Below are 26,824 nucleotides of genomic sequence, written 5' to 3'. Positions count from 1 at the left end.
AGTGTATTGGAATGCATTTTTATCCTTTGTGTTATACACAGAAATACACTTATAGTGATACATTCATCTGTAGTATTTTAGTATTAGTTTAGCAGTACAAGACTGTACATGTCGCCTTTTCAGTCAGTAAATCTGAAAATGTATTATATGGGTCTGTTAGTTTAGTTTGATAGTGAGGCTACCACAGCGTGTATTAAAGATAATTATCAACCTGATCATACACCATAGAGACACATGACTTAGCACAGATTTGACAACACATTTTTAATCAATGACCCGCATAAGTGATCACCAAGTTGCCAATACCCACTCCTGTCTTCTCAGGGGATGACATATTCACAGATGTACTTTTTGAGGCTGCGACACACCTCATCGTACCACTTTCCCTGTGCCACCACTGAAAGAGCAACACAGCTCTCCCTCTTCGTTCCTGTGGGCTGCTTCTTGGAGCGGTCCCAGTTGAAGTAGCTGACTGGCAGGCTGTTGACATCAACATACTGGCCTTCTTTCACTATGTCTGCTACGCCGATCCAGAAGTCCTTGGATCCTGGGGCACTCCTCTTTGCATAGTCTCTCAGTTCATTGTTTTCCATCATGTCCCGTGGCGTTGCAAGAGTTCCTCCTTGTGCAATGCAGTCTTCGTTTGCTTCATGGTAGTGTTTGGGCTCCTCGATTGTGAGATAACATTTCCTGTGAGCTTTGATGCCTCGGAGACAGACTGAAACACAAAGCACTTAATCCATAAGTGAACTGATTGGTAACTATAAAGTATTTAAAGAGTTCAAAACTAGGCCTGGGTAATACATCAATATTATATCAATATCACGGTATGGGACAAAATATCGTCTTAGATTTCGGATATCGTAATATCGACAGTGTTGTTGTTGTTAAAGGCTGCATTACAGTAACATGATGTAATTTTCTTAACTTACTAGCCTCTTAAAGCTGTTCTTTTATTTGCCTTTGCACACTTAGTCATTACATCCACATTACTGATGATTACTTATCAAAAATCGAATTGTGTGAATATCGATATCAAGGTATTTGATAAAAAACATTGTGATATTTGATTTTTTTCCATATCGCCCAGCTCCATTCAAAACTATTACAATGTTTAGTTTCCACATCACATTATCCATCATCACATTACACATAATTCAAAATACTTTTTTTTTTAATCCCACATTTTTTCCCCAACAGATTTCATAGCAATTCGTGCAGCTGTATTTGTGAACTCATACTATAGCAGGGGTCCTCAACATGTTTCAGCTGGGCAGATGGAGGTTGTTGGGTGGACGGCCATGTCAGCCTCAGGCTGCATTCTTGACCTGTGTTTGCTTTTCTGGTAGGCGAGGGAGGAAACTCCACGTTCACAAAGGTATGTTGTTGCAAAGGCAAAATATGTTGGATTCATGTTTATGTGTATTTTCATACATATTTTAATTTTTGAAAAGAAAAAAAAAAAGAAAAACCTATCAAACAATAAATTGGTGGCCTCCCTGCAGTAACTCTGAGGACTCCTTAGGGGACCAGGGCCTCCTGTTGAAGACCCAGGCTATAGTAAGCTCACAGTGTGACTAGTGACTTTTAAATGAGTCAAGAAAGAAAAAAGGAGGCCTAACAGAGATTTTAAAAAAAAAAACATAAATTCATAGTATTTTATATGATCAACTACAACACAAAAACTACATAAAATTGTAAGAAATAATCTTTTGTATGTTTTTACATTCCCCATAAATTGTGTGTTATTTGTATTCTTTCCAATTCAGCCCTTTACTTTACATTCTAATGGTTGATATGGGTGCTGCTGCCCTCTGCTGGACACTCAACACAATAAGAAAAAATCTGTGACGGTATCAGTTGTCTCAGCAGAGTCCACACACCCTTGCATGTCGGCTCAGTAGGCTGTATTAACAAGTAACAGTGAGAGAAAGCACAATGCCATATTTATAATAAAAATCAATGGCAATCAATGTTAACCAACCTCTGTTATATAATTTTTCTTATTTAATTTTAAACAAACACACTGAAGAGGCAGTAATGCTTATGAATCTAATGTACTGCTGTCACCTCTTCTGTCTTCAATCTTCCTTTATGTAGTAAGGACAATACCTGTCTGCAACGCCTGCATCTCCTTCAGTGAGTTCACCTCCTGCCACAACCTCTCCAGCTGGGACTTCACATCATCTTCTTCTGCAGCTGTATCTCGACAAACAGCCAGAAAAACCAAGTCAGATGAACATCAGTGGTGGCAAGCACTTTATTCTTCAACATGTATTTAAAGAGTTACCTCCGGACTGACGAGACGACACAGCCTTCCTGGTACGAGATGGACGGCTGGAGCTGAAGTGGAGCAAGGAGAAGCAAAGAACGAGGAGGACAGGGAGGGCTAGACGTGCCATGCCAGAGTCCGCTTAGTGGATCCTACGGTGACAGGACACAGTGGCACACCTTGTACTGCCGTGAGAGGAACCAAAAGCACTGCAGGCAGCTCAATATATACTGGCCCCTCTGTATGCCTTTCTGGGTACTCTCCCTGCAGTGGCTCCAACTCTGTTTGTTTTTATCCAAACATCAGCAGGAGGTGAGAGAGGTATAAGGGTGGAGTGGCAAATAATGATTTCCTTGTGTCTGGCATTTGATAAATATTTACTTGGGACAAGGTGCACTAAGCAGTATTCCCTTTCATTTCACAAACAAACTGGAAATTCATTGACTGCTTCACTTTTACAGAGTGTCCTTCATCCCGTCTCCCTTCCATGTCAGCTTTGGACACGTTAAGTCACTTTTTAACAAGTGAAAAATAATCTTACACCATGCTGTCAGCTCAGAAAACCATCAAATGATGCCACCTGTGAAATATAGCATTCATGTAGACTGTTTTAATCTTTCATTTACAACTGTATACACGAAAACAAATAGGTGAGTAAAAGACTAACACTGTAGATATCTGCACTCACACAGATTTCCAGTTGTATAATCTTCAAAAATAAAGCTACTATTAAACCAGAGGAAGTCCAGCTCCCAGCTCGGGTGCAGGAAAAGCTATTTTTAGGGTGAAATGTTGTACACAGACGGGAGGGGGGAGCTAAATAAGAAAAACCCCTGGGCATACACGCTCAGTATAGCATTAAACTCTCAAGTATGTTTTCCCATTTTATAGTCAGTCTTCAATATGTGCATTTCTAAGCATTTTCTTTCAATGAGGCTCTCAGCTCAGATTTCCCCCTGGTAGAGTAACAGATTCAAGCACTCCTTCATTCCCACCGCCATTTCTTTTATGAATGCAGAGCAGTGGAAGAGTCAGACTTTGTACTGAGGCTTCTCTTGTTATGATCATGTGATGAGTGATGGTGATGTTGATGATGACAGTGTTGTTTCACTGTATTTTGTTCCCCCCATCTCCACCGATTGTTGAGTATATATTCTTATGTGTTCTCTCGTGTCTTTTTATGTGTGTTTTTACTTGCTGTACAACTAATTGCCCTCTAGGGACAAAATAAAGTTGACGTTAAAGGCAAAAAAAGTGAAATAATATACACAATATAATCACTTAATGTATCTTAACCAAATAAGGTTGTTAACTTAAAACTCTGTGATGGTTTTATTAGTTGTAATACACACACCTACATGTAAGCTGATCTTCTGAACGTGTTGAATGTATTGTTTCCCTGCAAAGATGCAAGAAAATTAATATTGTTTACTGTTACATTCAGTACTGTAGGTGTAACTGGATGTAAAAAGGTACTGTATGTAACATCTATTTAGTTTAGACTCCTTGCACAGTATGGAGTCCAAGTCCTATGTTTAGTTAGCATTAAAAAAAAAGCTGTATTAGCAAATTCCTGTATGCTGTTCCAGTGTCACCTCTGCTAACACTTCTCTCTTTCCATTTCCAGGCAGACATAAAACCTTAAACTAACACTGAACCCTGAGTCAGAGATGAGACAGATCGTCAGTAGTTCTGGCTTAAATAATAATTAATGATTAAGATCTGAAATAAAACCCACTGTGCAGCACTTCTGCCAACAGTACATGCATTGACTCTGGCTGTACTGACTACCTGCACATTATGGCAGAGGTCAACAGTTGTACAATTGAGTGATCATTAGTTAGACAGCAGCATATTTCTCTCCTCTGAGACATGTCAGTGTCACCAAAACATTAAATCCACTGTCTGTAGAACTTACAAATCCCTGACTTTGTTGCCACCTGGTGCCAAACAGGGGGGCACTGCAGAATGTGCAGTAAACAGGCACCATAGACCAGTGGTTCCTAACTTTTTTCCTTAAGGGACACACTTTTTTATCAATAAGTAAAGTGACGACCCCTGATGAAGTGACATTTTATGTATGGGTTCCATATTATATTCAATGCATAATAATAACAGTACAGAACAACTGATAAACTGCACAGTTAACCCAAATGCTGACAACAGGAAGTTTGTGTAAAACAGCAATTATGATACATTTTGAGCCGATTATTTCCCATGAATATTGCATCAAAGATTGATGATTGTTCTAAAAGCTCTTCTTTGATTGTTTGAATGTTTACTTTTCTACTGCAGGACGAGGCTGTTTTGCAAAGAGTGAAGGCTCTGTGAATACAGCTTGTGTTCAGGTCTTCACTTTGCCATGTGAGATTTAAAAAAATAGATATCATGAATAATAATCTAAACTTTAAACATAATTTAATTTGGTTTTCTTCACTTAATAAAAATAAAATGCTGAAATATAGGCCTACTGTATATATCTTTTTTGTGTTTTCCTACACCCCTTTAAATCAAGGCCTCGCAACCCCTGTTAAGCTTTGGCGCCCCCTAGTGGTGGTCTTGACCCTCAGGTTGGGAACCAGTGCCATAAACCATACTTGAAACGTAATGTACACTGAAAAACATTTCTAACCTCTCAAGTTCACTTATTTAAATCCAGGTAAAAGCCACTATTACAAAAATGATTCCATAATCTCAAAAAATATATACATTTACACAATATATAAAAGGAGAAGAGGGACAACTTTCATTTTAAGTGTAATATAGAAAGAGCCGCTCCCAGGAGTGCTGTAAAAATCTTGCATGAAATAAATTCAAACACTGAACTAAGACAGAAACGCAGCCACAGAATACTTTGCAGATAAATTTATTCAAGTAAACAGAGCTGTACTCAAAGAAAGTACACAACAACAACAGCAACAAGTGACAAAAATATACGAGCACAGGTAAACCAGAGTTCATAAGGAATGTTGTGAGCACACTACAATGCTAAACACTTCTTTAGACAGGTTTTTTTTTTCTTTACAAGGCAATATGAATACACTCAAAAACATACTCTCTGTCTCACGCTCTCTCTCACACACACACACAGACGAAACATTAAAGGCATCAGAATTGAGATATATATTTCTAAAGTGTCTACAATGTGTGTTCCTAACTTCCATTCTAGAAATAAACTTCTAAAGTGACTTATTTCATCACCTTTGTACACCCACTTAGACTGTGTCTCCAGCGTTTATCATTCAGCTTCAAAGCATGAGGTGTTTACCCCTTTAGTTGATACATTTTTTATTTTGTTAAAATGGCAGATTATGTAAGACTTGTTTTATTGTTTTTATAGCAGAGAAAATACATTTTGATGTATGCTCTGGTTCCATTTTAATAATTCAAGTAAAGTAATAAATAATTCAGATGGCTAGCCAATATAAAAACACTGACAAAGCAAGGCCAGAGAAATTGTGGAAACAATTGTTTTTACTTTGATAAATTTAGGATAAAACAGATCTCTCATTTAGATACGTAAGCGTAAACATTTGTTCCTTGTCGGCCATTTTTCTCTTACATTTCATTAACAACTCTCAGATGTGGAAAGCCGAGGGCATCACACTTAAATTAAGTAATAAACAGTGTTGCTCAGACCTTAATCACTCTGCCTTTATACACCAGCTCATTGTAAAAATAATATATGTTGGAGTCTTATGGCACTTTTATTGTGAGGCACCGGCAAGTAAACAACTTTGGTCAGACAAGCAAAGCAGAGACTCCACAAAGCTCAGACTGCAGTCCGACCACTTCATGATCCTCCCTGCAAACTCAGAATTTACTGATTTATCTCATCTTCTGTTGTATTTACATATATTCTTTTTAAATGTTTGTGACCTTTTATAAATGTAACACTTTGTTGTGTTGTATATACTGTATTTCAGTAAAGTTCTGAATATACTGTGTTCTGGGAAAATATATCCTTAATCTTATCTCAATCTCTGATCAGATGAGGACTCGTTTTATAAGCATAGTTTTTGTATCCCAGTTAAAAATACCTTTCTTTGTCAGTTCCTTCAATGCGAACTTCACACGAGGAAAGCATTTCAAGTATCAAACGCTAGTTTGTAGCACAAAGGCACTGGTGATCCCGTAATATTACAAGGTTGGCACCTAATAATAAAATATCATGCAAATATCTACACACAGACTTTTACACCTCTCGTGGGTTACACGTTACTATAGTAACATGAGAAAGTAATTCACTCTCTTGGTCAGAAGCATCGAAACATTGAGCTCATTTTCTCAAACTTCCATCGATATCTTTCATTTCACAGCTGTCATCACTGAGGAGGGGTGAGAATTAGATACACTACTTTGTAAAATATTAAGCTTGTTTCCGTATATGACACTTAGGTGCTTTAGATAACCTGTATATCAGGGTACCGATCTTAGAGTGATAATAGCAATTCAGCGGGTTTAAAGGCATACTATGCAGGATTTTTCGCTTACTGTTTGTTAACACAACATTTAAACTCGGCCCCTCCTCCTCGGCTCAACGAGACTAAGAGAGTAGCTGTGATCAAGCGAGCTACAGAGTGACTAAAAGCCCCGTCCAAAGCCTCTGTTTCCACTGTGAAAAGTTGTGGATGGTACCAATGGAACTGTTCCGTACTGTCCCCATTTTTGGTCCCCCCTCTGTTGGGGTACCTAGCACACAGATCTGGTAGTAAAATGTGGAGCTGTGAACACTGCAGTCTGTTGATTGGTCAATAGAGGATGGTCACTCTGCTCAGGGCTGAGTTAGGGCTGGTTTTGAGGCTCATGTAACCACTGTTCATACTGTGGAGAGTTTTATTCATAGACTGTAACTATAAAATGAAAGGATGTCTTACTGCCTCTGACAGCAGCTGGAGTCTGAGAAAAAAATTACTTAATTCACTGGACTGACTGCTGGCAACTTTAAAGGTGGAACGTTAACTTGTAATGGTACTCAATGTATGAGTTGACAATGTGAGTCCATCAAAACACCTTAAATTTCACTGTGACAGCTCTGAACATTACTTTAGTTTTTATATGACATAAACTTTTAGCAATGAGTGGATCTGAAATCATTTATCTTTATTAATTTTGACCGGGTTATGTGAGTAGGATATATCGTAATCCTCACACAGAAAAAAAAAGCAATGCAGAGCTTCGTTCCTGTGAGCTCCGGCAACACTAACCCCCGAGCTTGCCTTAAAAGGACTAAATGCAAACACCCACTGTTTTTAAATACCCCATGAAGAAAGACTCACTACAACCTGTTTTTATTTTGTTCTGAAAATGGTGGCGTGAAGCCTCGTTCTGTGGACAATAAACGAGGTGTAAACTGATAAGGGAGGAAATACAGTGAGTGCTGGATGGAGCAGTGAGTGACAACAACCCCATCCATATTTAAGAGAACTGTTTGTGGTGGTAACGTTAGGGTCTAGGTACCATGTCTTAAGAGTTACTATTGGTTCCAAAGGTACCATACTGAAAGTGTTTGGTGTAGACAGGGCTAAAGAGAGGGAGCAGTGTTAGCCAGAACACAGTAATGAATCAGATAAGTAATAATTTTCTGATTGTATCACCGCAGTTACACTCTAAAGCACAAACACACTCACACCTAATGCAGCTAATGCTTCATCCTGTCAGCTTGGCTTCTCTGCTCTGCTCAATCTTGCCTTTAATCCAATAGACACACAGACCTGCAGGTTGCACCCACAGAGCAGAGGAGAGAGACGGAGACAGTGGACGTTTTTATAGAGTCCTGACCTCATGCTGCTATTGGCCGGGGGCTACACACCACTGCCCAAAGGTTGACACCCAGAATCGACCTGAACAGACCGAGATAAGACGAAATTAAGAAAATCCAGGCAGAAGGCAGGTTGTGTGCAGATACAGACACTGCTGCACACTGCTAGTGGGTCATAAGTGATAATTAGAGGGATTACTGTTGTGTGAGTATATATAATGTATTTTAGGAAATCCTGCATAGTATATCTTTAATTGCTTGAGTCAGATGCAACTAATTGTGAAATATACACAAATCTATTGACGTTACTGGCGAGCATAACATGACTTCATAATACCATAAAGAATATAACACTATTCTGAGAGTGGCACTTGCACCTGTTGCCTGGGTGACAAACATGTTGTAAGTCTTCATTTACCCCAAAATTTAGCTTGACCAATCAAAAGACAAACAATAGACAGGAGGCACAAACATATACTGTACATACATCCATTCATGCATACATGCATACAGCACATGCATACATACATACATACATACACGCGCACATACTGCACAACACGTGTGTGTGTGTGTGTGTGTGTGTGTGTGTGTGTGTGGTGAATCTGTGCAGCCTCTGCAGTCTCTAGGCGTGTCGCGGTGGGGTCTGTTGGGTTTAATGGATGAAAGGCATTCGCTCCTTGCTGTCGTTGTCTCCCTCTGGCTCCTCTTCTTCCTCTCCTGCTTCACTGGTCTCTGTGCTGTCACTGGCCATCTAGTGGTAAAATATTACTCAGCTGTCATTAACTGTTTACTGAGCTACACATACAGAGGAACAGAGGTGAACATACATTTGAGCTGACACCAAGCAGCACAGTAAACATGTTAATGCACCCTCTGCTAATGGGCTGCTGCATACAGGGACTATACTGTCAATACGGGCATGTCTACACATCTTATAGCGCTTCTAGGTTTGATGTTGCCATCGCCATGGAAACAACTGCAATGAAACAGGAGGGAATCCTACTCACTGCCTCCTTATGACCCGGACTGGACCTGTAAATCTGCTGTAGGCATCAGAAATGTCAACAACTACCACACAGCGAGTCAGCCAGAGAATTAGCTGTGTGGTTAACTAAAGGAAAACCTCACTTATCAAATGAACATTTGTAATTTAATTAGTCCTGCAGTGTTGCCTTGAATTTGTGGAGATAACTTTTGTAGTGAAAATTTGTTTTGGAAACACTGTAACAAGATAATGCTTGAGATGGGCTATCTGATCTCCATGTTTAAAGAAATACTTTATCCACAAATTGACCATTTGTAAATCAACTGGTCATGCCATGTTCCCTTTAATTGGTAGAGAAAACTTTGTTTTTCTCACATGCCTTCACAAAAACAGAAAACCATGTTTGACGGCAAAACTATGTCAAAACATCCCTTTTCAAACTCTCACACAACTCTTACAGTATAATCCAAGTCTCATTTATCCAGTCGTATGTTCAGTACTTCGTAAACAAATGCGTTTTTGCGGGAAAAAAACCCTTAGTATTTGACTCTAGCTTCAAAGAGAGTATAGATTTTTTTTTTTTTTCGGTGGAGGCATGCAAGAAAGTTTTCTTCACAAATTCAAGGTAGTATCTCCTTAGGCAGAGAGATCAGATACCCCCCATCTTGAGCATCATCTTCTTGTATTTACAGTGTTTTCAATATGCATCTTCACTACAGATGTTCTTAAAAATGAGCTCTACATTGGCTAAACAAGATCAGACCAATTTACTGTCATGTACTTCCTCTTTTCTCTTCCTCCTCTCTTCCTCATGTACCCTCGACCATCAATGTCACATAATACTTTCATTTTATCTGTGTTATTTTTGTCATTGATATTTATCTAATTTGGCATCTGGATGATCAAATCAAACTCATCAAAACAAATCATCTCTCTTATCATCTTATCTTACTTTTGTCTAGTAATTATACTAGACGATACAGCAAGCTAAATCACACTTGTATAATGTCTTCAGTAGTGCTGTCAAATATAATTTATAGTTTATAGTTTATTGATACATATCAATTCTGAATATCTGAAATGTTTTCCATCCTCATTTTCTGCAGTATTGATGCACTTGTACCAGCTGCGCTTTCTCACTCTGTCTTAATGTTTGCTACAGTCATTCTGCTGTTTTGTGCTACTTACCAATGAAAGAAAGGTCATTGTCATGTTGTAGCCTTGTTATATTTATCTTTTTATAAAAACTTGAAATTTTATGCTATCTTTGTCAATTTCTCCTGGTGGTACTAAAATGTTATCACAATTAATATTTCTCAAGTGTCTGTTGTGTCTCTGTTCATTTATAAATGGTATTTTACATTTTGTTTTATCTCATTAGATGCCATACATGTTAAATTAGCTTCATTACTCTGAAATCAACTCATCAGCCACTCTAACTTAAAAAGATGTAAAGTCTCTGTGAAAAATTGTAAATCTCTCTCTGTAGCATTGCACTGAAGGTCAAGAGCTATTTAACAGCCCTGTGTATTGATGTACGCTTTCATTCCCACAATCAACTGGGGAAAAAAACATATTAAAAATATGGTTGATACCAGAGGGGTGGGAGACTTCTCGACATCCAGAATGAGCTTTCCAATGTTGCCTCTGTCATGGATTCTCTGCATGGCCTCTTTTACCTGAGAATAAAACACAGCAATTAACTTACTTTTAATAAACTGAACTGTTAACAAACAACCACAACAACATATAATATCGAAAATGAAATCTCATAAAGTAATGACTTTTATTTTTAACACCTAAAAACAGTATGACTATTTTATATGATCAGAGTTTAAAAAAAGTTCTTGTTATAAAACAGTACTAGGTCGGTTCTACATCTAAGTCGGATCATTTTATAGAAAACACAAAGTGCCTTGTGAACCAAAGTTACACATTTAATGATGTGAGCTGTAACACTTTCATAATAAATGTGTTAAGAAACACAGGGACCAAACAACTTTTTACTTCTGCTCATTATTTTGGTGAATAACTTCTAAAAGTTCTCCAACAGGAAGCCTGCTGTAACATCTGAAACAACATCTCAAAGCACCAGCTAAGAAAAAAACTTCTTACGTCAACTGGATCCACACAAAGACACTTTGCAACCCTTTCCCAGTCATTCCAGACACAGGCCCATTTCCTCAGATCAGCCATAATCTAAACTCACTCTTTAATGTTGATTAATGATGCTGACTCACCCTGCTGGGCTACGTTTGACATCGCACTGAACACTTCACTGCCTGTAGAATTGATCCAAGAAGGTTTATATTAAGCTCACAGATACACTGCTTCACTTCACCTGTGATTGCAGGGAAAATGTAGGCTGTATTCTGTATCGGAGTTTTGATTAACTAGCTTTAGACCACTGTCTTAAATGGGATATAACATAAATAAATGATGTAGAGATCAACAATCTCTTTTACATGGGAGATCTGGCCAAGACACAGCATACAAAAAGTTACAGCCAAAGAACAACACAATAAACAACATAAAATATATACAGTAACATCCTAGAAATATTAGAGCACATACACATGATGACAAGAACCAACCGATTCATTCATCCTTATACTTGTGGGAGCTTTAAGTACAGCAAAGAGACCAATTCACATAGTTTCAACTCCTCCTAAAGGTTATTCAAAGAGAGAGAAGCAGAGCACATAAAAGCTTTTTTTTCCCAGTCCATGCACTCGCAGCAGACAACAAAACTACGTCTTGAGATCTCAGACTATAGCTACAGTCAGATCTCTGTTTAATCAAAGTACACACGTCATGTACAAAGGGAATAAATTAACGAATGCCAGTGACTGAGCCTATGAAAGGTCAAAGACGGCCAACCAGCCCTGGAATAAAGCGTACAGTGATGAGTGAAGGCTTTACAATTTGATTAATGATAGGTGATTTTAAAAGATTTTTAAAGTGAGTCACATCAGGCTTGAGCAGTATCAAGGTATTATGGTATACTGGAGTATTAACAAATCCCAAATGTATGATTTATAATATGGTTAAAACTACAGACATTGCTCTTTCTCATAGAAACACAGCATTGTAGGCTAGACAATGACTTTAATGCTACAATGACTTACAGAAATACTATGATATACTGTATACCCCTTTGAAATGTCAGGAAGGTATGAACAAATAAGTACTACCCAGGCCTTAGTCACAGCCTGCAAAAACAAATTGTTTAATATTCACTGTCTTGAAAAAGCTCACACCAACTTAAAAAAGTCCTCAGCTCTGAAAATTCATAATAACCTCATGGAGATGTTTACTCTAATTTAATTTATGTGATTAAGTATGAAATAACTTGAACTGTAATAAGGATTATTTATTTAACACTTAAATGTAAGACACTAGACACGATGGGCCTCATTCACTGAATCATTATAAACTGACAGGCACCTGTCGTATTGCCACGCCCTCATTTCTCTATATAAGGAAATATGTTTACCTAGAAGTGTTTGGTGGAGAAAGTGATGCTGTTGTCAGGCCAGCCCAGGTCTCTGCTGCTACTTATCTTAGGTGTTGTTTCACACTGTGATTGCTATACGATAATTTATGGCTGTCATGTGGGTAAAATCTCAGGGAACCACCGTGGTGCTAGGATTACAATTTCAAGTATTCTGTGCATCTAAAGTGCTTCAAAATGAGTAATGAATAAAGCACCACCCAAATGTTTCTTTGATGAAAGGTCTAGAACTTCTTGCAAATTATTTGTCATGTTGTGTATCACATTGTGGCTGAATATTTTAATTTTAACAATAACTGATGAAGATACAAGGGTGTCAATTTCATGTTTAGTTAATAGGATACATGATTAGGCCAATGCATAAGTAAATTAACGTTTTAAATATTGTTGTCTATTGAAGCCTTTTTAATTTATACGCACAGTTTAAGCAGAGATTTGTGTGTACGTGTTGTTTGTGGATGAGGCCCATTGTTTTAACACAGACTCCTCTTTTTCAAACAGATTTAGCATCAACACTTTTCATGTCTGTGAAGGCACAAACCTCAATGAAACATTACATCGTAAATCAGATATGATGTTTCAGAATTAAAGAAATGATCAGCTGTGGAGCATTACAGATGGAACCATGACTGACTCATGAAGTGTGTTATATTGATAAGGACAGTAGTGCTTAACACCCAGATACACTGCAAACATTTTACCAGGAGAAAGAGTGCAGGCGGGGCTTTTAATCAGTCTGTACTCAATATAAAGGCCGGGCTTCTGCCAACAGAGTCTGTGGAGACATCTGTCCACAGTGTTTTATTAGCTGACATTTTGTTTTTTGACAGTCCCAGCTGCTACTGCTAGACAAACATTACTGAGTAACACAATAATGTCAGAATCTTTTAAGGTTGTGTGACCTGACCACTGAACCGTCAGCTTAAAGAGACAGTTTACCCCCAAATCAGAAATACATATCTTTCCTCTCACCTGTAGTCCTGTTTATCAATCTAGATTGTTTTGTCAAGTGTTGAAAGGAACTACTTTAGTTCTACCAAACTACACCCGCTAACTGTATCGTCATGCAGAAGGAGTGATGCATGTACTCATAGAAAAGTCATCAGCTGATACACAATCAACCAAAAGCACAGCGACACACCTTCTACATCAGCCTATCATCTCACTGCACCTCATTTTAAATATTGTTTTCTGCCCGCAGTCCTATGCTGCTGCTGTGTGTAACCCTTCACCTCCCCATCACCACCTAGTCTTCGGATGCAGCCTCTATTCGCCTTAGCAGTCATCAACCAAAGTCATCAGCCACCACCACCTCCACCAGTGTCTAGACTCCATGGGGGGATTTATCTTGCTGCTGCTCAGATGTCCCACGATCACAAATAATCTCCCTCTGGTGTCTGGGTGCCAAAGACTTTTGTTAAATCTTACCAGCACAAATCATCTGTTACTCTGTACAATTATATTTCACATTAAACTTCATCTCTTTTTCATCCTCCTGTCTCTCCTGATTGAAATGGGGTTTTTTGGCGCCTTGAGCACCACAAGCTGAGTGCCATCTAATTCCATTATATCTGAAAGAAGACAGATGTCTCTACGGCCGATATCTCCAACACTTGGCAACTCGCACCAAAACTATCCAGACTGATAAATAGCACCACAGATAAGAGGAAAAACTGTCCGTTGACTGTAGTCTGATTGCTACAAGGACGGTGGTAGGGAAATGGCAGAAGCAGGCTAAGTGCAATAATTGATTATCTTTTTCGAATGCAACACACCACAGCTTTACAGCTTCTATCTCTGTATAGAGCACCCCAACACCCCAGTGACCATCATGGTCGAGTCCAAGTGGAGTCTACATGACTTGCATGAAAACACTGAACTTACGAAAAGAATTTACTGTGACATTTTCTCTTCTACATCTAACAACACACCTAGTATGTCAAAACTTGTAAACACTGAAACATCAATGCCGCTCATTAAGGCTGGTCTAACTAAGAGGAAAAAATTTCACTCATTACAAAAGATTTCTCAGGAAGCCATATCTTTCTTTCTCATTACAGTCCACACAAAGACACAGCTGAATGTGGCTCTTTGTTTGGACACTATTGTGTCAAAAGCATTCATTTGCTTAAAAAAAAACACCGGAAAACATGCCAAGAGCAAAAATAGGTCAGAAACGTGTCCAGCACTTTTCTGCTAGGTAGCAGGAGGGGATAAGATCCACTTGAATTGTACAAGTAGGTGTTTTGGGACTTTCTTAATACTTATAAATGAGCTCTGCAAGATACTGAATGTTGGCTCACTTCAATTAATAGTACCCTAAAAAGCATTTATACGGTACTCCCATGTGAAAGCGACAGAATTATTTTTTTCTTATTAAACTGCTGGTGGTCCCGTGATTCTGTTTTAGTCACACACATTCCAGGAAAAAAGGTTGCTATGGTCAACATGTAAACTAACGCCCTCTGAATTCTCCTATGAACAAATGAGGCAGGCTGTGCCCCTGACACGCCATCCCACGCCATCCTCCCCTCTAATGAGATTCTTTATGGGCAATGGTTCCACTGAATGGCCTGACAAAGCTGCCAAAGTTTAATGACGACCAGCGCCGGGGGAGTTTCCCATGAGAAATGAAAATCTGGAGATTATTTCATTAACCCATTCTCTCTCTGACTGTGGATACAAATTTCATAATGACTTGTTATCAGCCTCTTGTGATGGATTAACTTCACTGCCTCACCTTTTATCTGAGTTCTTGATGCATTTTTGGGCGTGTAACAAATTCCAAACATTTCCCTTGTAAAGACAGAAGATGTTTTGGATGCACTCAACGGCAGTAGCTTAAAGCCACCCTCCAAACACATTTTAAAGGACTAGTGTGTAAGATTTAGGGGGACTTAGTGCTATCTAGTGGTGAGGATTGCAGACTGCAACCAGCTGAAACTTCTCTTGGTTAAAAGTGCTTCAGTGTCAATTATTTGGGAGTTTTTTTTTTACTGGAAACCAAATTATTTGTAGGGGTCTCTTCCTCTCCAAAAAAACAAACGATAAAAGGAAAAAAAAAACAGGTTACAGGCAGGGAAAAACACTGCACAAAGCAGTTTGTAAGGGTTTTTATGACAGGCTCTATGCGCTGGGGATGCTAACTATAGCGGCTGGTGCAATAGCACAAATGGCCCTATCTAGAGCCAGTGTTTGGTTCATCCGTTCTAGGTTACTGTAGAAACATGGTGTTGCAACATGGCAATCCCTATAGATTAGGACCCCCTCCCCATGTAGATATAAACGACTCGTTCTAAGGCAAAAGGTGAAAATATGACTCTATGATTTTCACTTAATTATACACCCAAGAAAAAAAAATTATATTCAATTTCTGCCAAAATATCCCCCTAAATCATACACACTGGACCTTTAAAGTGCTGATACTAATTCTTTCCCCAGCACTGCTTGTGCTACGCTGACCGGTGAAAGAACAGGGTGCACGAAGATGGCTAGCGTTAGTGTTAGGACCAAGAATCAAACGCTTGTTTGTATTTTAAAGGCACTGGTGATCCCGTAACTTTACAAAGTTGGCATAAAAATTAAGCAAATGTCTACACACCAACTTTTCTACCTCTTGTGGCTTACACATTACTACTGTAACATAAGACAGTAATTGATTCTCTAGAACGAAGCAAACGCACATTGCACAACTACTTGTTGAGCTCGATGTAAAAACTGGCTACTGCGATTAGGTGTGTGTAGGTGTTCTGTACTGACATTCCCCAAAAATGGAACAACCAGGGTTAAAGGGAGACTTAAAGAGTTTGTAGGAATTGAAAGTGAAGTGATTGACGTATGGCCTGTCGGGCTTTGAGTTGGTGTGAAATAATTGTGGAACAGGAAGATGCAACCTACCCACCATCTGTGGAAGAATGTCCAGAATGAACAGCTGACAATGTCCCGCAGAAAGCAGCAGTGACAAACAACAGATTATATGCCGTCCAAGATCTCTTAAATCTTAAACCCAGCATGTCTGTTTATGTAACCACTGTGATCAGATCATTTCTAGTTTGCTCACCATTGACTTTGTTCACTGTCTTACACACTCTGAACAGTGTCTTACCTCCTCCAGCGCCCACAGGGAGTCCACTACCGGCTTGATCTTCTTTTGTTCATAGAGACACAAGAGTTTGTCCATCACTGATTTCACAAGACTACATTTCCCATGTTTGAAGAGGAGGTTGAGGAGGGAGAATCCTGCTATGACTTTGTTCTCCTCGTATAGTTTAATAGGATTCACCTTCTCCACCTGCCACCACTGGAGAAAAAACAAAACACAGAGAGACACGTCATTCTGAGTCACTCAGTTGCGCGTGTCTCATTTGCCATGAAATGATGAAATGTTCATTGGGTAGTACTGTTTTCTTCAAATGATGATGATAGACTGCATCTCTGACTCACAGATTTTGCAAAGCTGAAGAAACTCTTTGTTTCCCCAGTTACCATGTTTGACGCGCCTGAAAAAACAAAAATAAAAGGATTGTTGTATGCTGTGCAAAAGGCTGGGCAGAAGTGACTGGTCAATAACAGGAAGCCACAAAGCATGAAGAGGGAGAAACAGTTGGCACCTTTAGACCCTTAGATCTGTGCAAGCATGCTGCCGCACATATTTAGTACAGCTAAAACTAATTAATCTCCTTCTAATGCTGCTACTTCATTCATGACGCTTCACACAAACTAGAGTGATTAACACAGAATAGGTAAGTATGTAAGCTGTGAAGGACAATACATTTCATTTGCAGGCAATGGTGCATGTTTTATTCAAGTGAGCCTCCCTATCTCACACTCAGTCCGACTGCCAACACATTCATTGAATGCATGACTCGTCTTTAAAGGAACAGTTCGACATTATAGACTGTTTTTTACTGGAGCTGCATTGCTAGGCAACAACTTGGATCCATGTTTACTTCCTGTCAGCTGTTGTCATTGACATACACTGCAAAACATTCACACAGGAAATACCAAAGGACCCATTAAGAATGTTTATATTGTCTAGTTTGAAACAGTCGTTGGGAGGTGCTCATATCTGCTTTCTTGCCACGACTTAGATGAGGGAATTGATACCACCCTCATGTCTGTCTGTTTAAAATGAAGCTACAGGATACTTTATTACATAGTGCAGGATAAAGATGAATAGTGGAAATAGAGCTGGGCGATATGGTCTTTAAATAATATTGCGATATTTTTAGGCGTGTATCGCGATACACAATATATATCTCAATATTTTGAAATCTCCTCTAAACTACTGCAGACTACTAAAATACTAAACCACTAAATAAACTTCTGTTACATTCAAGTTAAATAAAGTACTGTTATAATAAAGTAAAATAAAGTATTGCTATGATGAAATACATCCAAATGGAACAACCGGTGCTTTTATTTTAAAGCACCTGGCTGAAAGTATTGATGTTTTTGCTACAGTTAGCTGTTAGCAGGAAGTTAAACTGTTAGAGCATCACAATTTAAACATCAGGATTTATTCAGTGCAGGAAACAAACTAACAGCTCTCCAGTTCATATATTAATAGTATCTGCAGGTATGACTGAATGGTTGTAGCCTGGAACACAACAGATACTTTTGTATCTAAACAGCTATGCATGCCTCGCCTGCTCAAACACTATCACCCAAGTGAGAGACGTCTGGATAGGCTGGAGAGTGTGTGTAACGTATCATGTTTGTGAATCTCTTTTACTTCTTGTGTCAGTGAGAGGGTGAGAGCCATAGCAGAAAGCGAGAGAACTGAAATATATCAAGTATAACTGATATATCGCAGAACCCTAAGTGGAAAGCTCTTTGGCGATTAGAACTCATTCTGATGTGTATGGGGTAGAGATGTCATGGTTAATATTCCCCCAGTGGAGTCTATACACTGGTGGCGGAGGTGAAGAGAGTTGGCAGAGGATGAGGATGATTGGATGTGGAGCAGGACTGGGTACATTATGAATGAAGACTGAAGGTGAACGGAGTGGAGGACGGTCGTATCTGTTCGTCTTGAAGTAACAGGGTTTTAAAATTTGACAGCAGCATAAGACTGGCTTTGAGTGACATCAGCTGATATAGTGGAGGTCGGAGAGTGAGTCAGAGAGATTTGTGAATTAAATTAGACAATCCTGACTGAACTTTCACTAAGCCAAATGAAGATTGGACACAGGGGAATACAGCTACCCTAGCTCTGACCAAAGGCAACAAAACCCGCATACAAGCACCTCCAAGCTCACAAATTAACACGTTATATCTTATCTTGGAGCAGTGACTTTATAAGGTCGTGTTGTAACCAGGCTGGCTGTGTTCCCATTTTCAGTCTTCATGCTAAGCTGCACTGACTGTCTCTTAGCTCAAACTTCACATTTAATGAACAGATGTGAGAGTGGTATCAATCGTCCCATATAGCCCTCGGCAAGAAAGCATAGAGGTATTTTCCCAAAATGTCCTACTATTCCTTTAATTGCTAATATAAACTTTATGCAAATTGACAAATTTCTGACTGCACACAAATACAAAATGTTTAGTTACTGACACTTTGAAGGTATTAAATGGAGATAAGTATTGTTCCTACCATAAAGAATGTAGGTTCCCAAAGGCCTCAGCAGAGTCAGGCCTTTCCCTGTGTTCTCCCCACATAGGCAGTCCAACACGATGTCTACTCCCTCTGGAGAAATCCTAAAACATCAATAACAAAGGAAAGGTGACAGCCATGTACTAATGTACTAGAACATTATAGTTAACATGAACGCTTATTTTTTCAATTAACTGTTTGGTCCATCACATGTCGAAAAATTGCAAAATATGCCCACCACAGTTTCCCCGAGCCCAAGCTGATGTCTTAGTTAATTGGTTGATTAAATGATTGGAAAATTGACAAAAAAAAGTTGGCAGCTATTGTGATAGCTGACAGTTTGAATCATTTTTAAGCTAAAAAACAAACACTGGCTCCAGAATCTCACGTGAGAATATTTTTGGGTGCTCGACTGTTGGTTAGACAAAACAAGTAATTTGAGACACCACACTGAGCTTTAGAAAATTGGGATTGTTTCTTCGTATATTCTTTGACAGTCCAAATGATTAAAATAATCAGCAGATTAAAGTTTGGGTAGGCGGTTTATTTTTGGTGTTACTGGGCAGAAATCCCATGATGAACTTTGAGCATATTGAAATTCAATTGGACCAAGTGAACACTAGACTTCTGAACCTCTTCTTGGCTCTGTTTTCAGGCTTTAGAAAATCTAAGCTGTGAGAGAGTCTGACAATAAAAGAATAAAAAAAAACATGTCAAACTCAGCAACGTGTTTTAGAGATAGAGAGAAAATGTTAACAGGATCGACAGGAGGGCAATTCAGGCACTCTGAAAAATAAAGAAAATGCGAAACGAAATATTAAAAAGCCTTTATTGTTGTGGCTATATCATTAAAAGAGCCAACATGTTTGGACCACTGCACTCCACCACCTTGTCTTCGTAAACGTACAAAAACATTTTAAAAGCTCTGACGAAGATCTGCAGTGGTCCAAACATGTTGGCTCTTTTAACGATTTAACCATTACATTAAAGGCTTTTTCATATTTCCTTTCTTGTTTTCTACATTTTCCGGAGTGCCTGGATTGCCTTCCTGTCGATCCTGTTGTTTCCCGTTCTCCACGAGCACCACACACAAGGTTTTGAGGTACGTTTGTATATACAGAGCAACCAGTTGTCTCTCTTTTTCTAAGAAAATGTTAATAGTTTAGCTATCTGCTAACCAGAACCAAAGGCTCAAAGCCATGTTTATGTGGCTAACATTACCTAGAGCCTGGAATCACAGCGTGTCCTCCACCTCACTCCACGCCACTACGGACTAGCTCAGCAGGGGGAGGGCTGGCACCAGCCCGAGAAACGGACCCTCAGTCAGCGGCTCAAGCAGCACAAATCCAACCAGCACAAACCCCAGCTCCAGGAGACCAGACAACCCTGACCCCCCGTTGGATCACCAAATTTCCTTTGCTGCTGTTACACATCCTGTGGGTTTGCATTGACTGAATTCCATCCACAAAAGCCGCAGACTAAAGGTCCGTCTCACGAGTTGCTGCCAGCAGAGGGATGGTGGTGTGGCTAATGTTTGCTGGCTAATTCATGTCTCATTCATGGTCTAGTAGAGAGAGGGCAGGGCATGGCAGGGGCTGCACGAATGCACTGTGTGCAACTCTGTAATGAATTAAGATTAAATTAATCAATGTATGGGAAACACTGGCTCACTGGCAGTATGAAGCATGTGCATACACCCGTGGTCGTCTGGTGGAAGGGGCTTTGGACAGAGAGGGAAGAGAGAAGAGCTACAGGAGGAGGGTGTACTTTCAAATTCTGCCATTTTCTTTTATTAATTTTATCAAGATTTCTGCCCCAGCTTTAATCAATAATGAAAATTAGTTGCAGCCCTGCAATAGATGCAGATTGATCTTTTTATCGACTAATCAGTAAAGCAACTCACCGTTAATAACCGATAAAGTACAATTAGAAGAGAGCAAAGCTTCATACATTTACAGTGACGTGGCTGTGTTACCTAGTTTATGACTGTGAACACTGAATGTAAAAGTGCAAACCATATTCTATAGGTCCATACATATATTCAGCCTGTGAGTCATACTCTGGAGCTGCTTGAGATTTCATCCAATCATGGATTCATAAGTTATGAGCCTTGATTCTCTGGAGTATTACTCTGAGGAAAAAGTTGCAGTATACAACCCACGTTTTTGCTTTTGCCTCTGCCTACAGTTTTCTTATAAAGCACTTGGTGTTTTGCAATGCCCACATCACTCCTCACCAGCAACATGCTTTCTAACATGTTACAGAAAGATTTAATGATCGCACACGGAATCAGTCAGACAAGAAAGTCTGCCATAATGAGACTCATTAAAGACGTGTATGTGGAAGAATGAAAGGCATGTTGTTATCAAGGCAGCTACTTTCTGCCTTGTGGCCCTGGACACCTGCTTGGCTAAACTGCTTGGTGGTCTTGTGATTCCCAGGGTTTTTTTTGCCTTTTGTAAAAAGACTAATTTAATTGTACTTTGCTCTTGATCCTGAGAGGAATGTGTGGGTCAGAGAGATGAAAGGCACATTAATCCAGTACCACTGTTGATATGTAGGCAGAGAACATGCAACAATCAGTGCTCATGACAAAAATATTTGAATCCAAATGTATTATAATCTGAAAAATATAGTCAAACAGCGTGTTTCATGTATGGTGCATGTGTCCCGATGAACTCAACAGGGTAATAACAAACTACTGCTAAGGCCTTCTGAGGCAGAGGAGGCAGCATGGTGTCGAAGTACTCTAAATAATCACAAAATTTAGGAATTAAAACATTACAGCAGTAAGCCTGTGTTGTCATATTACATCAGACCTAAGGACGTGTTTTCTCTGAAGTGCAAACAGGTCGACGCTGTGCTGTGCTGTGTTGTGAATGGAATGTGTAGGGCATCACTGCTCGGCCCTAATTGGCTCAGTTGTTCCACATTGCCAGTGCAGACCTCCGCCCTACACAATGCTGCTGCTCTCTCAGATGAGCCGTGAGTTGCCATGGGGACCACGGCCACACAAGACCAAATAAGGCAACAGGTAACATCTGCCTCCTCACACAGCCCTCTGCACTCACTGAGGTCCACGTTATCACATTAGTGCACACGTATAACATGCTACAGCGGACATGCCCGACAAAGCCTAGAAATTAATTTTTTAACATGAACAAATCAATGCTGGGAAAACACACAATGAGGAACTAAATACAGACTCAAATCAATCGAACTTCCTGTGCTTACTTTTTCACTTCTTGTATGTAATCGACGTTTCTGTCAAAGAGGTGAGTCACAGAGTCTCTGATGGCTGCATGTTTGAAACATGAGGCGATCCCGAACACGGTGACGTTAGGTACAGTGGAGCACAGCTGAGCCACAGCTTGACCCTGAAAACAACACACAGTAGCAACAACTTATCACTGCCTGAAAACATGGAGGTTTCACTCTAAAGATTTACAGTAATAGTGAGTTATAGTAATGTTGTTAAAGGGGAACTATGTCCATGTTATTCCTATGATCCAAGATAGGGCTGGGCTATATGAATGTGTCATGTCATTATCGAGATACGAGACTACTGTCTTAGATTTTGGATATTGTTGTATCATGATATGGCATAAATGGTGTTTTTCCCCTTATTTTAAGGGTTGCATTACAGTAAAGTGATGTAAATTTATCAACTTACGAGTCTTCTTGCCATCACCCACTTAGTCATTATATCCACATTATTGATGATTATTGATCAAAAATCTCATTGTGTTAATATTGTATGGGGAAAAAAATAACAATAGTCATCCCTACATCTTTTTGGTATTTGGTCAGAAATACTGTTAAGTTCGATTTTGTCTCCCAGTCCTTGCATGAATTAAGTGCTTTTGAGGAGATTTAAAATATTGATATATATCGTGTATTGAGATGGAGCCTAAAAATATCGTGATATAATTTTTAGGGCATATCGCCCAACCCTAGTCCAAGATAGTCCAAAATGATCAGTAACTCTCCCAAATCAAAAGACTAGAGGGCTAAAATTCAAATTTGTGATGTCATCAAGTATAAAGTCTGGAGCTGCTCCACAGACAATGAATTGGGAAAATGTCATAGATGACACAGAGAGCACAGAGGGGAATGTTCTGAGTATATGGGTACATTTTCTATTTTAGGACTGAGTAAACTGCAATAAAATAAAGCTCATTTGGGTATAAAAAAGAAAAGAAACATCCTGTGGATCCACAAATTCAGTCTCCCATTCATTGTCTATGGAGCAGCTCCAGACTTTATACCCATGACCTCACAAGTTTGAGACTTACTTGTCTGGTTTCTGGCTTTGAGGGAGAGTAGCTCATTTTCACATATACTGAATGAACTTGTCTTGGCCATGGAAATAACAAATTGGAATTCTTAACTCGTTATTTGAAAAATTACAGGAATATTTCACCCACAAAACAACCATTTGTAAATCAGTTAGTGACGCTGTGTTGCCTTGAATTTGTTAAGAAACGTTGTGTTTCTTACATTCTTACATCCACGGAAACCGACAAACCACATTTTACTAAAGCAAAACTATATCGAAACATCCATTTACAAACTCTCACACAACTCATGCAGTATAATCTAAGTCTCATTTATCCAGTCGTATGCTCAGTACTTCCCAAACACATACATTTTTGCTAAGATGTTACTATTAAAACTGAACCTGAAGTGAAACTTATCTACGCTCTCTTTAAAGCCAGACTCCAATACGAAGGTTTTTAAATGAAAATGTATGTGTTTAAGAAGTACTGAGCAAATAGCTGGATAAATGAGACTTGGAATATACTGTACGAGTTGTGTGAGAGTTTGTCAATGCATGTTTTTATATACGTTTGCTGTTATTTAACATGGTGCACAATCAATAAATCATTATGTTCCCCATTTTCTGTGGAGGAATGCAAGAAAAACAAAGTTTTCTTTAGGATTTCAAGGAAATATGGCATTGCCAATTGATATACAAATGGTCAATTTATGGATGAAGTATTCCTTTATGTATTTCTTCCAGTCATTCCAAATTTTAATTTACTTAAAATTATGTTCAAGAAGTTAAAGTAATAATTTATAGTACATATTTTCATTTTGCACTGTGACATAAACAGCAGTTACTAAGTAATGACAGGGAGCAAACAACTTGTTTCATTTGCAGCTATAATAAGAGCTTGATGTTCTTGTGCAGCTGTGCAATAATCATAAAAGAAATGCACTTACTACACCACCTCCTGCTGAGTGAACCAACACTGACATCCCCTCTCTCAGATTGGCCACCTCAAAGAGCATCATATAGGCAGCCACAAAGTTCAGGGAGAACCCTGCGGCCTCAGCAAAAGTCATTTCCTCTGGCATCTTGTAGACATAATCCACTGGCGTGCAAACCACTTCTGCCCAGGCATTGTAATTGACAAAAGCCATAACTCTGTCGCCTATCTGGAAGAAACATGTTAGAGTAGCCGGATAACAAGCAGACACTAATGGGAAACAAGCATGTGGCACTAAAGAGGAAGTTGTTAGTTGATTGAGGATTAATTTAATGGGTTTCTCATTATTAGGCTTACATCACGTTTTTATTTTTGTTGATTTGGTTGGTCAGAAACTGATCGAATTTATTCATACATCACAGAATTACACAGTTGCAATGACACTAACCTCAAATCCTGTTGTGTTTTCACCTACTGACTCTACTATTCCAGAGCATTCAAACCCAGGGACAAGAGGAGGTTTGGGAGGATTATCAATGGTCCCCTGACGTACCATCAGGTCCAGGAAATTCAAGCCACTGCGACAAAGAATAAATATGACCTTACAGTTTCTTGACATTAAATCAATCTGATTCAATATCTGAGCAGAGATCATGCATCTGAGCTGCCTCTACCCACTGACACATATTAAATCAAGTACTTATGAGCTGTTCAGAAATGTTAGGGGTTGCCTTGTACTATTTATGTCTTTATAGTCAGCAGTGAGTCACAGGCTATTCCCCTGTGGATACAAGGACAGATTCAACAGGCATTCTCTATTATAAACACTATTTCCCTAACTATGATTTTGTCAACACTGTAATCTTCTGCAGCTGGGAGCTCATTTGCATTGTAAGTGCTGCTATTATCAAACAGAAACTGTGATTTTAAATGACTAAATCTGCCTGGAAATGTTGGCTTGGCTGGCAACAGTTTGATCTCCATACAGTCAGCCAACCTCCTGCACTAGAAAAGACCTGTGGCTTCATGACTGCGAAATTTTCCAACAACATTCAGCCTTCATACTTACTTACTACTGTCAGATATACAGTAAAGCGTGGGCATGCAACAGGGGAGGACAGAGCACATCACAGTCCACAAGTACACATAAAATGCATCCCTCATGTGTTCATATTTACCATGCTTTGACGCGGATCTTCACTTCACCATCCTGAGGCTCGGGCATTGCTTTCTTGCTCACCCTGAGTTTGTTGAGACCTCCAAAACCTGCCAGTATCACCGCTCGCATTTCTTTGGCATCGCCGGACGACTCCACGTTTTCAGTTTCTTTGCCCACATTTTTGTCTATCATGAACTCGGTCTCCTCTGTCATATCTGCTCCTTCTTTAGCCATGTCGGAGACCCGCTGCTCTGCCGCTTGCTCCTCCTCGGGGTTCAGAGTGATGTGGTGTGCAGCCTGGGCACTGACAGGCGCTGTGTGGATGCTTATTCACGGCGGAGCCTGAAATCTCACCGTCCGCACTTTTACTCAGTCATGCGGCATTTAAGCCCTGCATTATCATCCCTACACCTTTAAATCACATAACGTTAGATACTGTTTAATTCAACTTTTCCCATCTCTAGAATCTGGATTATAATTCCTCCCTGTGTGCTGGTTTTGCTTGCAATGCGCTAAAGTATGAAGTGCACCATCTGCTGGTGAACAGTGTACAAAACTTTGTCTGTATTAGCTGCTGTAGTCTGATTGCAACTCATCCGTGACTCACAACACACACACACACACACACACACAGCCACGATGCTACAGAGATCCTGCAACAAGTGTGGTGCCTTCAGGTGGGCCTGGGAAATGTTAGTTCGGCCGTCACCTTCAAGTTTCTGTTATGTCTCCTCAAAGGTAAGCTAGCTTGTTCATGATGCTTTACTGAGTGTGTGTGTGTGTGTGTGTGTGTGTGTGTGTGTATGTGTGTGTGTGTTTTGAAATTTTTGAAAATTCACAGGACGCCATCAACCGTTAGTCCAAGCTAACATTAGCCGGCAAAGAAAACAAGCTAACGTTAGGCTGATATATTATAACTTTATAACGTTAAAGGGACAGTCCTGCCCCAAATCAAAAATATATATTTTTCCTCTTACCTTTAGTGTTATTTATCAGCCTACATTGTTTTGGTGTGAGTTGCCAAGTGTTGAAGATATCAGCCATAGACATGTCTGCCTCCTCTCTAATATAATTGAAATATATGGCACTCAGTTTGTGGTGCTCCAAGTGCTGAAAAGTCTGTTTCCAGAAATTATGACCCAGTTACTGAAAAATAATTCACAGACCTTGTTGTGAGCAGTTTCATGTAGGAACTTTTTTTTCGTACTGAACTTCACCATAGACTGTATTTAAAGATGGACGCCGCGTCTCCACTTACCTCCACTGTACAGAAGTGAAGCGCAAATATTCCAGATAAGGCCGCTGCCATGTTGCGCTGG

The 26,824-nt window shown here is 39.4% G+C and overlaps 3 protein-coding genes across 5 annotated transcripts in view; 1 reads left to right on the top strand and 2 right to left on the bottom strand.

The window, feature by feature from the left end:
• Positions 1–246: 246 nt before the first annotated feature.
• clec3a (C-type lectin domain family 3, member A) lies at positions 247–26,816 on the bottom strand. Of its 2 annotated transcripts, XM_050042712.1 has the most exons (4): positions 26,764–26,816; positions 2,291–2,424; positions 2,113–2,199; positions 247–718 (listed from the first exon to the last, which is right to left on the bottom strand). In XM_050042712.1, exons 2-4 carry the CDS (start codon positions 2,400–2,402, stop codon positions 321–323), a joined length of 597 nt encoding a protein of 198 aa, XP_049898669.1. In that variant the 5' UTR covers positions 2,403–2,424; positions 26,764–26,816; the 3' UTR covers positions 247–320. The 2 variants fall into 2 exon arrangements, with proteins under 2 accessions (XP_049898669.1, XP_049898659.1); XM_050042702.1 differs by lacking the exon at positions 26,764–26,816 and having other exon boundaries at positions 2,291–2,498.
• On the bottom strand, positions 5,123–26,824 carry vat1l (vesicle amine transport 1-like). Of its 2 annotated transcripts, none has more exons than XM_050042613.1 (10): positions 26,764–26,824; positions 25,525–25,916; positions 24,795–24,924; positions 24,360–24,575; positions 22,368–22,510; positions 19,134–19,237; positions 16,979–17,034; positions 16,641–16,835; positions 10,617–10,700; positions 5,123–8,787 (listed from the first exon to the last, which is right to left on the bottom strand). In XM_050042613.1, the coding sequence occupies exons 2-10, from the start codon at positions 25,737–25,739 to the stop codon at positions 8,689–8,691; spliced, it is 1,242 nt and encodes a 413-aa protein (XP_049898570.1). In that variant the 5' UTR covers positions 25,740–25,916; positions 26,764–26,824; the 3' UTR covers positions 5,123–8,688. The 2 variants fall into 2 exon arrangements, with proteins under 2 accessions (XP_049898570.1, XP_049898581.1); XM_050042624.1 differs by having other exon boundaries at positions 25,525–25,847; positions 26,764–26,815.
• LOC126389193 (cytochrome c oxidase subunit 4 isoform 1, mitochondrial) overlaps positions 13,466–26,824 on the top strand; it is a 516,851-nt gene continuing 503,492 nt past the window's right edge. The window contains exon 1 of the mRNA XM_050042783.1: positions 13,466–13,470. The gene's annotated coding sequence lies outside the window, so the exon portion shown is untranslated. The remainder of the gene's footprint in view (positions 13,471–26,824) is intronic.

This window comes from Epinephelus moara, chromosome 1 (assembly GCF_006386435.1).
Source record: "Epinephelus moara isolate mb chromosome 1, YSFRI_EMoa_1.0, whole genome shotgun sequence".
NCBI lineage: Eukaryota > Metazoa > Chordata > Actinopteri > Perciformes > Serranidae > Epinephelus > Epinephelus moara.
The sequence above is the reverse complement of the archived record's forward strand: the minus strand, read 5'-3'. Positions and strand labels throughout refer to the sequence as shown.

Bases quoted from the DNA above. Each gene is read 5' to 3' on its own strand.
- clec3a (XM_050042712.1), bottom strand. From the start codon at position 2,402: ATGGCACGTCTAGCCCTCCCTGTCCTCCTCGTTCTTTGCTTCTCCTTG. The intron at 2,200-2,290 runs GTAACTCTTTAA...GTCGAGATACAG, and splicing joins GTCGTCTCGTCAGTCCGGAG to CTGCAGAAGAAGATGATGTG. The intron at 719-2,112 runs GTATTGTCCTTA...TTTGTGTTTCAG, and splicing joins GATGCAGGCGTTGCAGACAG to TCTGTCTCCGAGGCATCAAA.
- vat1l (XM_050042613.1), bottom strand. From the start codon at position 25,739: ATGGCTAAAGAAGGAGCAGATATGACAGAGGAGACCGAGTTCATGATA. The intron at 24,925-25,524 runs GTAAATATGAAC...TCTTTGTCGCAG, and splicing joins AAGATCCGCGTCAAAGCATG to TGGCTTGAATTTCCTGGACC. The intron at 16,836-16,978 runs GTGAGTCAGAGA...TTTTTTCTCCAG, and splicing joins TCTTCAGCTTTGCAAAATCT to TGGTGGCAGGTGGAGAAGGT.